The sequence below is a fragment of the Giraffa tippelskirchi genome, chromosome 13, assembly GCF_054371585.1.
Source record: "Giraffa tippelskirchi isolate mGirTip1 chromosome 13, T2T-mGirTip1v1.2.pri, whole genome shotgun sequence".
Taxonomy (NCBI): Eukaryota; Metazoa; Chordata; class Mammalia; order Artiodactyla; family Giraffidae; genus Giraffa; species Giraffa tippelskirchi.
The window spans coordinates 39,733,633-39,748,834 of NC_137287.1; the positions used below are offsets into that span (position 1 = coordinate 39,733,633).

A 15,202-nucleotide genomic window follows, 5' to 3' on the forward strand; every position below is an offset into this window, starting at 1 on the left:
TTATTTAGTAATCAAATTCTTTCCAAACCCCATTCAGCCAGCAGTGAGAAGGAAAGATTCTGTTCCTAATAAAACAGTCAGAATGAAGGATTTACAAACATCCAGTTCAGGTAAATTTTGCAGTACATAGTTAACTCTGGAAAGAGGGACACTGAAATATTTGAAATGCTCAGTCTTCATACTTCTAACATTTTCTTTGCAAATTTAATTGAAGAATTGGACATACATAAGGCAAATGTTATTGTTGATACCTGTCTTTTGAAACAAAAGATATTTACAAGCATAAGAACAAGAAATTTTTAAAATGTAAGCTTAAACTCAAGATGTTTCTGTCTGTTTCAACACTCTGAAGTTCTCAGTTTGGACTCTCTATACTTCTCAGGAAATCTCAGTGATTAAATTTTAGACTCTAAATTTTTTCCAGTGCCCAAGAATGCTTGTTTGAACTCTAACCTTTCCCTAGAGTAAAACTTCACTTTCTAATATGTCAGTTGTATTTCAGCTGATAATTATTTCATTATAATGTTGTTACACAGATGAATGTAGGCCAATCAGATGTTTTGATTAGCAGACTGTGTGTGTGTGTGTGTGAGTTTGTGGCGTCTTTGATTATTAGAAGTAGGGGAAGTAATCATACTTTAATGACTATTTGATAGACATAATCTTTTGAAACAGTGATTCTGAAAGTTGTTGGCTTTAGGATCCTTTTATACTTCTAAAAATTATTGAGAATTCCAAGGAACTTTTGTTTATGTCTATTGATGTTTACTATATGGGAGTTCAGTTGAGTTCAGTCGCTCAGTCGTGTCCAACTCTTTGCAACCCCATGGACTGCAGCACACCAGGCTTCCCTGTTCACCAGCACTCCGGGAGTTTACTCAGACTCACGCCCATCGAGTTGGTGATGCCATCCAACCATCTCATCCTCTGTCTTCGCCTTCTCCTCCCGCTTTCAGTCTTTGCCAGCATCAGGGTCTTTTCCATTGAGTCAGTTCTTCACATCAGGTGCCGAAAGAATTGGAGTTTCAGCTTCAGCATCAGTCCTTTCAATGAATGTTCAGGACTGAATTCCCTTCGGATGGACTTGTTGGATCTCCTTGCAGTCCAAAGGACTCTCAAGAGTCTTCTCCAACACTACAGTTCAAAAGCATCAATTCTTCGGTGTGCAGCTTTCTGTACAATCCAACTGTCACATCCACACATGACTACTGGAAAAACCACAGCTGTGACGAGACAGACCGATGTTGGCAAAGTAACGTCTCTGCTTTTTAATATGCTGTCAAGGTTGGTCGTAGCTTTTCTTCCAAGGAGCAAGCGTCTTTTAATTTCATGGGTGCAGTCACCGTCTGCAGTGATTTGGAGCCCCCCAAAATAAAGTCTGTCACTGTGTCCATCTTCCCCCATCTATTTGCCATGAAGGGATGGGACCGGATGCCTTGATCTTAGTTTTTTGAATGTTGAGTTTTAAACCAACTTTTTCACTCTCCTCTTTCGCTTTCATCCAAAGGCTCTTTAGTTCTTCTTCGATTTCTACCATAAGGGTGGTGTCATCTGCATATCTGTGGTTATTGATATTTCTCCCAGCTATCTTGATTTCAGCTTGTGCTTCATCCAGCCGGCATTTTGCATGATGTCCTCTGCATACAAGTTAAAGAAGCAGGGTGACAATATACAGCCTTGACGTACTCCTTTCCCTATTTGGAATCAGTCTGTTGTTCCATGTCCAGTTCTAACTATTGCTTCTTGACCTGCATACAGATTTCTCAGGAGTCAGGTCAGGTGGTCTGGCATTCCCATCTCTTTAAGAATTTTCCAGTTTGTTGTGATCCACACAGTTAAAAGCTTTGGGGTGGTCAATAAAGCAGAAGTAGATGTTTTTCTGGAACTCTCTTGTTTTTTCGATGATCCAGTGGATGATGGCAATTTGATCTCTGGTTCCTCTGCCTCTTCTAAATCCAGCTTGAATATCTGGAAGTTCACGTTTCATGTGCTGTTGAGGCCTGGCCTGGAGAATTTTGAATATTACTTTGCTAGCGGATGAAATGAGTGCAATCGTGGGGTAGTTTGAAAATTCTTTGGCATTGCCTTTCATTGGGATTGGAGTGAAAACTGACCATTTCCAGCCCTGTGGCCTCTGCTGAGTTTTCCAGATTTGCTGGCCTATTTAGTGCAACACTTTCACAGCATCATCTGTTAGGATTTGAAATAGCTCGGCTGCAATTCCATCACCTCCACTAGCTTTGTTCGTAGTGATGCTTCCTAAGGCCCACTTGACTTCACATTCCAGGAGGTCTGGCTCTAAGTGAGGGGTCACACCATCGTGCTTATCTGGATCATGAAGATCTTTTCTGTATAGTTTTTGTGTGTGTGTTCTTACCACCTCTTCTTAATATCTTCTGCATCTGTTAGGTCCAATCCATTTCTGTCCTTTATTGTGCCCATTTTTGCATGTAATGTTCCCTTGATATCTCTTACTTTCTTGAGGAGATCTCTAGTCTTTCCCATTCTATTATTTTCTTCTATTTCTTTGCATTGATCACGGAGAAAGGCTTTCTTATCTCTCCTTGCTATTCTTTGGAACTCTGCATTCAAACGGGTATATGTTTCCTATTCTCCCTTGCCTTTAGCTTCTCTTCATTTCTCAGCCATTTGTAAGGCCTCCTCAGACAACCATTTTGCCTTTTTGCATTTCTTTTTCTCCGGGATGTTCTTGATCAATGCCTCCTGTACAATGTCACAAGTCTCCATCCATAGTTCTTCAGGCACTCTGTCTATCAAATCTAATCCCTTGAATCTATTTGTCATGTCCGCTGTATAATCCTAAGGGATTTGATTTAGGTCATACCTGAATGGTCTAGTGGTTTTCCCTACTTTCTTCAATGTAAGTCTAAATTTGGCAATAAGGAGTTCATGATCTGAGCCACAGTCAGCTCCCGGTCTTGTTTTTGCTGACTTTATAGAGATTCTGCATCTTTGGCCGCAAGGAATAGAATCAGTCTGATTTCATCATTGACCATCTGGTGATGTCCGTGTGTAGAGTCTTCTCTTGTGTTGTTGGAAGAGGGTGTTTGCTATGACCAGTACGTTCTCTTAGCAAAGCTCTGTTCGCCTTTGTCCTGCTTCATTCTGTACTCCAAGGCCAAATTTGCCTGTTACTCCAGATATCTCGTGACTTCCTACTTATGCATCCCAGTCCCCTATAGTGAAAAAAACATCATTTTTGGGTGTTAGTGCTAGAAGGTCTTGTAGGTCATCATAGAACCATTCAACTTTAGCCTCTTCCACATAACTGGTCGGGGCATAGACTTGGATTACTGTAATATTGAATGGTTTCCCATGGAAATGAACAGAGATCATTGTGTCATTTCTGAGATTGCATCCAAGTACTTCATTTGGGACTCTTGTTGACTGTGATGGCTACACCATTTCCTCTAAGGGATTCTTGCCCACAGTAGTAGAAATAATGGTCATCTGAGTTAAATTCACCCATTCCAGTCCATTTGGGGTCTTCCCTGGTAACTCAGTCAGTAAAGAATCTGCCTGCAGTGCAGGAGACCTGGGTTTGATGCCTGGGTCAGGAAAATCTCCCGAGGAAGGAAATGGCAACCCACTCCAGCGTTCTTGCTTGGAAAATCATATCGCCAGAAGAGTCTGGTGAGCTACAAGTAGTCCATGGGGTCATAAGCGTCGGACACGACTTACGGACGAAACCACAAACCAGTCCGTTTTAGTTCACTGATTCCTAAAATGTCGATGTTCACTCTTGCCATTTACTGTTTGACCTCTTCCAATTTGCCTTGATTCATGGACCTAACATTCCAGGTTCCTATGCAGTATTGCTCTTTACAGCCTCGGACTTGACTCCTATCACCAGTCACATCCACAACTACGTGTTGTTTTTGCTTTGGCTCTGTCTCTTCATTCTTTCTGGAGTTATTTCTCCACTGATCTCTAGTAGCATATTGGACACCTACTGACCTGGGGAGTTCATCTTTCAGTGTCCTATCTTTTTGCCTTTTCATACTGTTCATGGGATTCTCAAGGCAAGAATACTGAAGTGGTTTGCCATTCTCTTCTCCAGTGGACCATGTTTTGTCAGAACGTTCCAGCATGACCCGTCTGTCTTGGGTGGCCCTTCACAGCATGACTCGCTCATAATTTCATTGAGTTAGACAAGGCTGTGGTCCATGTGATCAGTTTGGTTAGTTTTCTGTGATTGTGGTTTTCAGTCTATCTGCCCTCTGATGGATAAGAATAAGAGGCTTATGAAAACTTCCTGATGGGAGAGACTGACTGAGGGGGAAACTGGGTCTTGTTCTGATGGGCAGGGCCATGCTCAGTAACTCTTCAATCCAATTTTCCGTTGATGGGTGGGGCTGTGTTCCCTCCCTGTTGTTTGACCTGAGGCCAAACTATGGTGGAGGTAATGAAGATAACAGCACCTCCTTCAACAGGTCCCAGGCATGCACTGCTGCACTCAGTGCCCCTGACCCTGCAGCAGGCCACCTCCAACTCTCGCCTCGGCTGGAAACTCCTGGAAAATAAAACTAAAAATCGTAAAAATACAGGCACACACAATCATAATGGCTAATTCCTTTAGTCATTAGAGTTGTGCTATCACATATCCTGTCTCTGGAGAACTCCTGTGTGCACTCAGAACATAATGAGCATGGAAGTGACGTTTAGAGTTGTTGTGAAAACAGTTTTGACCTCTTGGACCCCCTGGCCCAGTGGGTCTCTGGACTTCAGGAATTCTCAGAGCACACTACAGAACCAGCATTTTAAACCATTGGCACGGTTGGATGTGAAATGATAAAGAGGCCCTTGTGTTGACACAGGGTTTAAAGTTTCACTTTTACATTTCTTGCTTGTTTCTTTGATTTCTCTTAAGAAATTTATACCTGACAGTTCCTTTTTTTGAAGGCAAATATTTCTTTTTTGTATTCATTCTTGCCTCATGGTGATCTGTGCTCTTTGGATCCAGTGTGGTCTTAGACTTATCCTATTTTCACATGGAAACAATTAGTCACCCACAAGACTATCATGTCTCATATAAGTTTATGATGTCTATCCCGGGCTTAAAAAATCAGTTCTGAAGATATTGATAATTTGAGTAAAGACCATCTCATTGTAATTAAAGTTGTCGTTGGTGGTGGTGTTCAGTTGCTAAGTCGGGTCCAACTCTTTGTGAGCCCATGGACTTCAGCACGCTAGGCCTCCCTGTGCCTCACCATCTCCCAGAGTTTGCCCGAGTTCCTATCCATCGCATCAGCGATGCTATCTCACCATCTCATCCTCTGCTGTCCCCTTCTCCACCTGCCCTCAATCTTTCCCAGCATCAGGTTTTTTTCCAGTGAGTCGGGTCTTCACATCAAGTGCCCAAAGTATTGGAGCTTTAGTTTCAGCATCAGTCCTTCCAGTGAATATTCAAGGTTGATTTCTCTTAGGATTGACTGGTTTGATCTCTTTGCTGTCCAAGGGACTCTCAGATGTCTTCTCCAGCACCACTCTTTGAAAGCATCAATTCTTCACTGCTCAGCCTTTTTTATGATCCAACTCTCACATCTGTACATGACTACTGAAAAAAACATGGCTTTGACTGTACGGACCTTTGTCAGCAAAGTGATGTCTTTGCTTTTTAATGTTGTCTAGGTTTATAACATTAATTAAAGTAGTAGCATTCATTAAAAGTGTTTTTAAAACCATGGTCTCTAGAACACACAGTATTCTAAGGCATCATTAAGTGTAAAATAAGGTAGATGTAAATTTTCTTCATAATATATTTGTATGTTGAAGAAATAATTATTGGTCAAGTTCTTATGGAATACAGAATATGTAATAGAAATTGAGTGAATCAAAATCAGTAATACTAGACAATTAAAAAGTAGAAGAAACGAGACACACTAGTTAACATCTCTTCATGAATGATGGTGACATGTGAGATATAGTAAGCTGTGAAGGACTAGTGAGTTTCAGGGGAGAGGAGGACATGGAACTGATTCTCTGAAGAAAGACTGTACAAGTTCAAGTTTTATTCTTACTAACATTCTAATAAGTGGAGACTTTGTTTTCACATTTTTCAGATTGGGCTTCTACCGCTTTGAGCCTCAATAATGAGACTTGTCAAAGAGCCAGGCATTTGAAAGTTGATGACCAGTGTGCGTTGGTGTCCCAATCGACCAAAAATCAGTCAGCATCCACAGAATTTGGACAGAAGACCATAATAGATAAAATAAAGATGAAGATTGCAGCACTGTTTCCGGTAGGGAATTACTCACTCCGTCAGCTATGCAAGTCGCAGCTTCCAGGAAACAGAGAAAGCAAAAAAGGTAATGCAGAAGCCCAGAGCACTCAGCTGTGGGCCACCTGGGCATGGCCTTACCATCCTTCTGATGGTTCCAAATTAGATTTTGTGGCAAAATCTACCTTGTGCTGACACCTTTTATGCAACCTGCAGCCAATCAATACCTCTTAGCAAAGTGTTTGCATTCTCCCTCTGACCATAGTAATACAATAAATAACAAAGAGTTAGGAAAAAGTAAGTTCGTTTAGGCTAGTATTTAGCATACACCTGAGAGTGGGTAGCAGGATTATGTTTAGAACTCTGGGACTAGTTGGGAGACTAGGTAGACATATAGAGATTGCCTTCTCCAAACGTGACTTCGTGGCAATGTTTTTATATAGCTGTGAATTCATAAGTATTAGTTATGATTATATTCAGTATAACTAGAAAAGCAACTGTGATACCAAATACTAAAATATTTCTTGTGTTTTCTGTGACTTCCTATTTTTTAGATTTGACTTTCCCAGTGGGAATGGGAGTCATGGGAAATATGCTACATAGTAGCTCCTTCTCAGCTGTGTCCACATAGTATATCAACTTGTTTTATTATTTGTAATGAATTAAGAGTTCACAAGGGATGTTGGTATAAAGGAGTGCTGTATCATTTAAAAGCAGCATATAGGAAGTCAATTCTGATTCTACAAGGATGCCCAGTCTATTGAATCTAGTAACGTGTTGTCCATAAATACTAATTAATTTAGCACCTTTAATCAGTCATACGGTCAGGGCTATGGTAAGAAATCATCCACTGTTTCTTTTTTCACTCCTGTACTTTTTTCCTTTCTGTCCTCACCTTTGCATTTACAGAAGATTCTCAGTTATCTGCTAGAATAGAGACTACAAGCTCTAAAATCAACCTGCTTTTTTTTTTTCTTTTAACCTATACAACTGAGTTGGAGAAGGCAATGGCACCCCACTCCAGTACTCTTGCCTGGAAAATCCCATGGACGGAGGAGCCTGGTAGGCTGCAGTCCATGGGGTTGCTAAGAGTCAGACTCGACTGAGCGACTTCACTTTCACTTTTCACTTTCACGCATTGGAGAAGGAAATGGCAACCCACTCCAGTATTCCTGCCTGGAGAATCCCAGGGATGGCGGAGCCTGGTGGGCTGCCGTCTATGGGGTCGCACAGAGTTGGACACGACTGAAGCGACTTAGCAGCAGCATACAACTGAGTCGTTTGCTCTTGTTTCTCCATGAGATTGGTAGGTCCAGGAAAAACAAATTCAAATAAAACGCCTACATGAGTCCCTTCAACACTGGACGATGTGAGATAGGAAAACTACAAAATAGCTAGAAGCCACTTCAGTCAGTTCATGTTGATCACTTTCTTCTCAGTCGATACGTTTTATAAAATAACAAGCAGAATCGACTCCTTCAGGGTCCCTGGATTTGTACATTTATTGGTTTCTTAAAGATTTATTCTATACTGTACCCTGAAAATTTTATATCCTAAATATTTCTGTAAACACTCCCTCAGTTCAGGCCTGCATCAGCTTTTTTCCCCCAGTATTAATGCCTTCAGATTCGTCTTCCTCCGGTTATTCATATGCCCTTCAGATTCATCCCTCCCGTGGTGTTTAGAGTCACCAATCTTAAAAGCACACGTGACCATGAGGCACTCTGAGTCACATTAATGTCTAGACCTCTTAAAGCGCCACTGATGCTTTCATAATCTGACTTCTGCCCGACTCTCCTTCTCTAGCCCTTTCTGCCCTTTGCTGTAGAATTCTGAACTGCTGCTGATGCCCTTTTCACTTGTCCCTGTTGTTGTCATTGAGTCGTGTCTGATTCTACGCGGCCTCATGGACTGCAGCACACCAGGCTTCCCTGTCCTTCACCATCTCCCGGTGCTTGCTCAACTCACGTTCATAGAGTCGGTGATGCCATCCAACCATCTCATCCTCTGTCATTCCCTTCTCCTCCCGACTTCAACCTTTCCCAGCATCAGGTCTTTTCTAATGAGTCAGCTCTTCGAATCCAGTGGCCAAAGTACTGGAGCTTCAGCACCAGCGCCAGTCCTTCCAATGAATGTTCAGAACTGACTTTGTTTAGGATTGACTGGTTGGATCTCCTTGCAGTCCAAGGGACTGTCAAGAGTCTTTTCCAACACGACCGTTGAAAAGCTTCAGTTCTTCGGTGCTCAGTCTTCTTATTGGTCCAACTCTCACATCCACACATGACTACTGGAAAAGCCTTAGCTTTGACTAGATGGACCTTTGTCAGCAAAGTAACGTCTCTGGTTTTTAATATGCTAAGTTTGTCATATCTTCTCTTCCAAGGAGCAGGTGTCCTTTAATTTCATGGCTGCAGTCACCATCTGCGTTGATTTTGGAGCCCAAGAAAATGAAGTCTGTCTCTGTTCCCATTGTTTCCCCATCTCTTTGCCACAAAGTGATGGGACCGGATGCCATGATCTTTGTCAGTCCCTGTCCCTTTACTTTGGACAAATATCTACCCTGCGGCGTGTGTGCTTCTCTCCCCGTCTTGCTACAGCCTTTAATGCTCTCCCTCTCCTGCCCTCTTTGCCCTTGAACTGTGTAAGTCTGTGCTCAGGCATTATCTCTAGAAAAGCCACCCTTGACACCTTTTTCTACATTTTTCATTAAACTCCAGTGTCTAGTGCTGAGCAGAAACCCAAGAAATAATTATTGAATAAGAGACACTGGGGCTCTGTATCACCCTAGAGGGGTGGGGTGGGGAGGGAGATGAGAAGGAGGTTCAAAAGGGGGGATATATGTATACCTATGGCTGATTCATGTTGAGGTTTGACCGAAAACAACAAAATTCTGTAAAGCAGTTATCCTTCAATAAAAAAATTAAAAAAAAAAAAAAAACACCACTGTATATACCAAAGTGGCTTTTAAGAGCTTGTCCTCTGCAGTCTAGGAGCCAAGAGGATAGACATGTGAAGAAATAATTTACAGTTCGGATCTATATCTATCACTAGGAAAATGTAGAAAGATAACACTAGAAAAATCTTTAAAGTACTAAGGTAGCTACAAGGAAAGGCATACCTCTTTATCAGGGGTGGCAGTAATCAAAGACAATTTCACAAAGCAGGTTGAGCGTTAAAAGATGAAAAGTAATTTGTCGGAAGAATAGAGGGAAGCATTTCAGATGAAGGAACTGATAAAAGCTAAAAAGTAAGAGAATTTTGTAAACCATGAATAATGTTGCAGTTGAAGCTTGGCGTGTTGTTAAAAAGGTCCTGTTATTAAGTAGAGAAGAGAATATATTGTGACTTTTTATGTCTGTCCTGCATTTTGAACTTTTGTTTGGTTTCTGATTGTTTTGTTCACTGATGTTTGGATGAATTTGTGAATGAATCTTTGAGCTGTTTGTGTGCCTGTAACCTGGTGACATCTGGTATTTCCCAAATGGTTTGTTGAAGTTTTTAGGTCATTGGAAGTAGTTCTTTTTTTTTTTTTTTTAATAAATTTATTTATTTTAGTTGGGGGCTAATTACTTTACAATATTGTAATAGTTTTTGCCATACATTGACATGAATCAGCCATGGGTTTACATGTGTTCCCCTTCCTGGACCCCCCACCCACCTCCCTCCCCATCCCATCCTTCTGGATCATCCCATTGCCCCGGCCCTGAGCCCTTGTCACATGCATCGAACATGGAATGGTGTTCTGTTTCACATATGATAATATACATGTTTCAATGCTATTCTCCCAGAACGTCCCACCCTCACCTTCTCCCTCAGAGTCCATAAAATTGTTCCATGCATCTGTGTCTCTTATTCTGTCTCGCATATAGGGTTATCGTTACCATCTTTCAAATTCCATATATATGCATTAGTATACTGTATTGTTGTTTTTCTTTCTGGCTTACTTCACTCTGTATAATGGGCTCCAGTTTCATCCATCTCAGTAGAACCGATTCAAATGTATTTTTTTTAATGGCTGAGTAATATTCCATTGTGTATATGTACCACAGCTTCCTTATCCATTCGTCTGCTGATGGACATCTAGGTTGCTTCCATGTCGTGGCTATTGTAAACAGTGCTGCGATGAACATTGGGGTACACGCGTCTCTTTCAATTCTGGTTTCCTCGGTGTATATGCCCAGCAGTGGGATTGCTGGGTCATATGGCAGTTCTATTCCCAGTTTTTTAAGGAATCTCCACACTGTTCTCCATAGTGGCTGTACTAGTTTGCATTCCCACCAACAGTGTAAGAGGGTTCCCTTTTCTCCACACCCTCTCCAGCATTTATTGCTTGTAGACTTTTGGATAGCAGCCATTCTGACTGGTGTGAAATGATACCTCATTGTGGTTTTGATTTGCATTTCTCTAATAATGAGTGATGTTGAGCATCTTTTCATGTGTTTGTTAGCCATCTGTATGTCTTCTTTGGAGAAATGTCTGTTTAGTTCTTTGGCCCATTTTTTGATTGGGTCGTTTGTTTTTCGGGAATTCAGCTGCAGAAGTTGCTTGTATATTTTTGATATTAATTGTTTGTCTGTTGCTTCATTTGCTATTATTTTCTCCCATTCTGAAGGCTGTCTTTTCACCTTGTTTATAGTTTCCTTTGTTGTGCAAAAGCTTTTAATTTTAATTAGGTCCCATTTGTTTATTTTTGCTTTTATTTCCAATATTCTGGGAGGTGGGTCATGGAGGATCCTGCTGTGATTTATGTCGGAGAGTGTTTTGCCTATGTTTTCCTCTAGGAGTTTTATTGTTTCTGGTCTTACATTTAGATCTTTAATCCATTTTGAGTTTATTTTTGTGTACGGTGTTAGGAAGTGTTCTAGTTTCATTCTTTTACAAGTGGTTGACCAGTTTTCCCAGCACCACTTGTTAAAGAGATTGTCTTTTCTCCATTGTATATTCTTGCCTCCTTTGTCGAAGATAAGGTGTCCATATGTGCGTGGGTTTATCTCTGGGCTTTCTATTTTGTTCCATTGATCTATATTTCTATCTTTGTGCCAGTACCATACTGTCTTGATGACTGTGGCTTTGTAGTAGAGCCTGAAGTCAGGCAGGTTGATTCCTCCAGTTCCATTCTTGTTCCTCAAGATTGCTTTGGCTATTCGAGGTTTCTTATATTTCCATACAAATTGTGAGATGATTTGTTCTAGTTCTGTGAAAAATACCATTGGTAGCTTGATAGGGATTGCATTGAATCTATAGATTGCTTTGGGTAGTATACTCATTTTCACTATATTAATTCTTCCAATCCATGAACATGGTATATTTCTCCATCTGTTTGTGTCCTCTTTGATTTCTTTCATCAGTGTTTTATAGTTTTCTATATATAAGTCTTTTGTTTCTTTAGGTAGATATATTCCTAAGTATTTTATTCTTTTTGATGCAATGGTGAATGGTATTGTTTCCTTAATTTCTCTTTCTGTTTTCTCAATATTGGAGTATAGGAATGCAAGGGATTTCTGTGTGTTAATTTTATATCCTGCAACTTTACTATATTCATTGATCAACTCTAGTAATTTTCTAGTAGAGTCTTTAGGGTTTTCTATGTAGAGGATCATGTCATCTGCAAACAGTGAGAGTTTTACTTCTTCTTTTCCTATCTGTATTCCTTTTATTTCTTTTTCAGCTCTGATTGCTGTGGCCAAAACTTCCAAAACTATGTTGAATAGTAGTGGTGAAAGTGGGCATCCTTGCCTTGTTCCTGACTTTAGGGGAAATGCTTTCAATTTTTCACCATTGAGGATAATGTTTGCTGTGGGTTTGTCATATATAGCTTTTATTATGTTGAGATATGTTCCTTCTATTCCTGCTTTCTGGAGGGTTTTTATCATAAATGGATGCTGAATTTTGTCAAAGGCTTTTTCTGCATCTATTGAGATAACCATATGGTTTTTTTCTTTCAATTTGTTAATGTGGTGTATTACATTGATTGATTTGCGGATGTTAAAAAAACCTTGCATTCCTGGGATAAAGCCCACTTGGTCATGATGTATGATCTTTTTAATATGATGTTGGATTCTGTTTGCTAGAATTTTATTAAGGATTTTTGCATCTATGTTCATCAGTGATATTGGCCTGTAGTTTTCCTTTTTTGTGACATCTTTGTCTGGTTTTGGAATTAGGGTGATGGTGGCCTCATAGAATGAGTTTGGAAGTTTACCATCTTCTGCAATTTTCTGGAAGAGTTTGAGTAGGATAGGTGTTAGTTCTTCTCTAAATTTTTGGTAGAATTCCGCTGTGAAGCCGTCTGGTCCTGGGCTTTTGTTTGCTGGAAGATTTCTGATTACAGTTTCGATTTCCGTGCTTGTGATGGGTCTGTTAAGATCTTCTATTTCTTCATGGTTCAGTTTTGGAAAGTTATACTTTTCTAAGAATTTGTCCATTTCTTCCAAGTTGTCCATTTTATTGGCATATAGCTGTTGGTAGTAGTCTCTTATGATCCTTTGTATTTCTGTGGAGTCTGTTGTGATCTCTCCATTTTCATTTCTAATTTTGTTGATCTGATTCTTCTCCCTTTGTTTCTTGATGAGTCTGGCTAATGGCTTATCAATTTTGTTTATCTTCTCGAAAAACCAGCTTTTAGTTTTGTTGATTTTTGCTATGGTCTCTTTTGTTTCTTTTGCATTTATTTCTGCCCTAATTTTTAAGATTTCTTTCCTTCTACTGACCCTGGGGTTTTTCATTTCTTCCTTCTCTAGTTGCTTTAGGTGTAGAGTTAGTTGATTTATTTGATTTTTTTCTTGTTTCTTGAGGTACGCCTGTATTGCTATGAACCTTCCCCTTAGTATTGCTTTTACAGTGTCCCATAGGTTTTGGGTTGTTGTGTTTTCATTTTCATTCGTTTCAATGCATAATTTTATTTCTTTTTTGATTTCTTCTGTGATTTGTTGGTTATTCAGAAGCGTGTTTTTTAGCCTCCATATGTTGGAACTTTTAATAGTTTTTTTCCTGTAATTGAGGTCTAATCTTACTGCATTGTGGTCAGAGAAGATGGCTGGGATGATTTCAATTTTTTTTAATTTACCAAGGCTAGATTTATGGCCCAGGATGTGATCTATCCTGGAGAAAGTTCCATGTGCACTTGAGAAAAAGGTAAAATTGATTGTTTTGGGGTGGAAAGTCCTGTAAATATCAATTAAATCTAATTTGTCTATTGTATCATTTAAAGTTTGTGTTTCCTTGTTAATTTTCTGTTTAGTTGATCTATCCATATGCGTGAGTGGAGTATTAAAGTCTCCCACTATTATTGTGTTATTGTTAATTTCCCCTTTCATACTTGTTAGTATTTGCCTTATATATTGTGGTGCTCCTATGTTTGGTGCATATATATTTATGATTGTTACGTCTTCTTCTTGAATTGATCCTTTGATCTTTATGTAGTGTCCTTCTTTGTCCCTTTTCACATCCTTTATTTTAAAGTCTATTTTATCTGAAATGAGTATTGCGACTCCTGCTTTCTTTTGGTCTCCGTTTGCATGGAATATGTTTTTCCATCCTTTCACTTTCAGCCTGTGTGTGTCTCTAGTTTTGAGGTGGGTCTCTTGTAGACAGCATATATAGGGGTCTTGTTTTTGTATCCATTCAGCAAGCCTTTGTCTTTTGGTTGGGGCATTCAACCCATTTACATTTAAGGTAATTATTGATAAGTATGATCCCGTTGCTATTTACGTTGTTGTTTTGAGTTCGTGTTGAAACATCCTTTCTGTGTTTCCTGTTTAGAGAAGATCCTTTAGCATTTGCTGGAGAGCTGGTTTGGTGGTGCTGAATTCCCTCAGCTCTTGCTTGTCTGTAAAGCTTTTGAATTCTCCTTCATATCTAAATGAGATCCTTGCTGGGTACAGTAATCTGGGTTGTAGATTATTCTCTTTCATTACTTTAAGTATGTCCTGCCATTCCCTTCTAGCCTGAAGGGTTTCTATTGAAAGATCAGCTGTTATCCTTATGGGGATCCCCTTGTGTGTTATTTGTTGTTTTTCCCTTGCTGCTTTTAATATTTGTTCTTTGTGTTTGATCTTTGTTAATTTGATTAATATGTGTCTTGGGGTGTTTCACCTTGGGTTTATCCTGTTTGGAACTCTCTGGGTTTCTTGGACTTCTGTGACTATTTCTTTCCTCAATTTAGGGAAATTTTCAACTATTATCTCCTCGAGTATTTTTTCATGGCCTTTCCTTTTATCTTCTTCTTCTGGGACTCCTATGATTCGAATGTTGGGGCGTTTCATATAGTCCCAGAGGTCCCGGAGGTTTTCCTCATTTCTTTTGATTCTTTTTTCTTTTTTCCTCTCTGCTTCGTTTATTTCCATCATTCTATCTTCTACCTCACTTATCCTATCTTCTGCCTCCGTTATTCTACTGTTGGTTCCCTCCAGAGTGTCTTTTATCTCCTTTATTTCATTATTCATTCTATATTGACTCCTTTTTATTTCTTCTAAGTCCTTGATAAACATTTCTTGCATCTTCTCAATCTTTGTCTCCAGGCTATTTATCTGTAACTCCATTTTGCTTTCAAGATTTTGGATCATTTTTATTATCCTTATTCTAAATTCTTTTTCAGATGGATTCCCTATCTCCTCCTCTTTTGTTTGGCTTTGTGGGCATTTCTCATTTTCCTTTACTTGCTGAGTATTTCTCTGTCTTTTCGTCTTGTTTAGATTGCTGTGTTAGGCGTGGCCCTTCTGTATTCTGGTAGTATGAAGTTCCTCTTTGTTGTGGAGGTTCCTCACTGCGGTTGGGGTTGGACAGGTGGCTTGTCAAGGCTTCCTGGTTGGGGGAGCTTGTGTCGGTGTTCTGGTGGGTGGAACTGGATTTCTGCTCTCTAGAGTGCAATGGAGTGACCAGTATTAATTTTTGAGATGTCTATGGATTTGGTGTGCCTCTGGGCAGCCTGTATATTGATGCTCAGGTCTATGTTCCTGCGTT

General features: G+C 39.9%; 1 protein-coding gene across 16 annotated transcripts in view; it reads left to right on the forward strand.

The window, feature by feature from the left end:
* The window catches only part of LOC145531810 (ankyrin repeat domain-containing protein 26-like), a 278,301-nt gene that overhangs the window by 225,678 nt on the left and 37,421 nt on the right, over positions 1 to 15,202 (forward strand). For 8 of the 16 annotated variants that reach the window (XR_014072771.1, XR_014072772.1, XM_081555327.1 and 5 more), the window contains 2 exons: positions 38 to 110; positions 6,084 to 6,329. The exons of 2 other annotated variants lie outside the window; for them this stretch is intronic. Coding sequence is in view for 12 of the 14 variants with exons in the window: in XM_081555327.1 (XP_081411453.1) it covers positions 38 to 110; positions 6,084 to 6,329 (319 nt within the window). In the remaining 2 variants the exon portion in view is untranslated. Of the gene's footprint in view, positions 1 to 8; positions 111 to 6,083; positions 6,330 to 15,202 lie in introns of all 16 variants that reach the window. 6 more of the 16 variants (XM_081555328.1, XM_081555315.1, XM_081555319.1 and 3 more) reach the window with 1 other exon arrangement.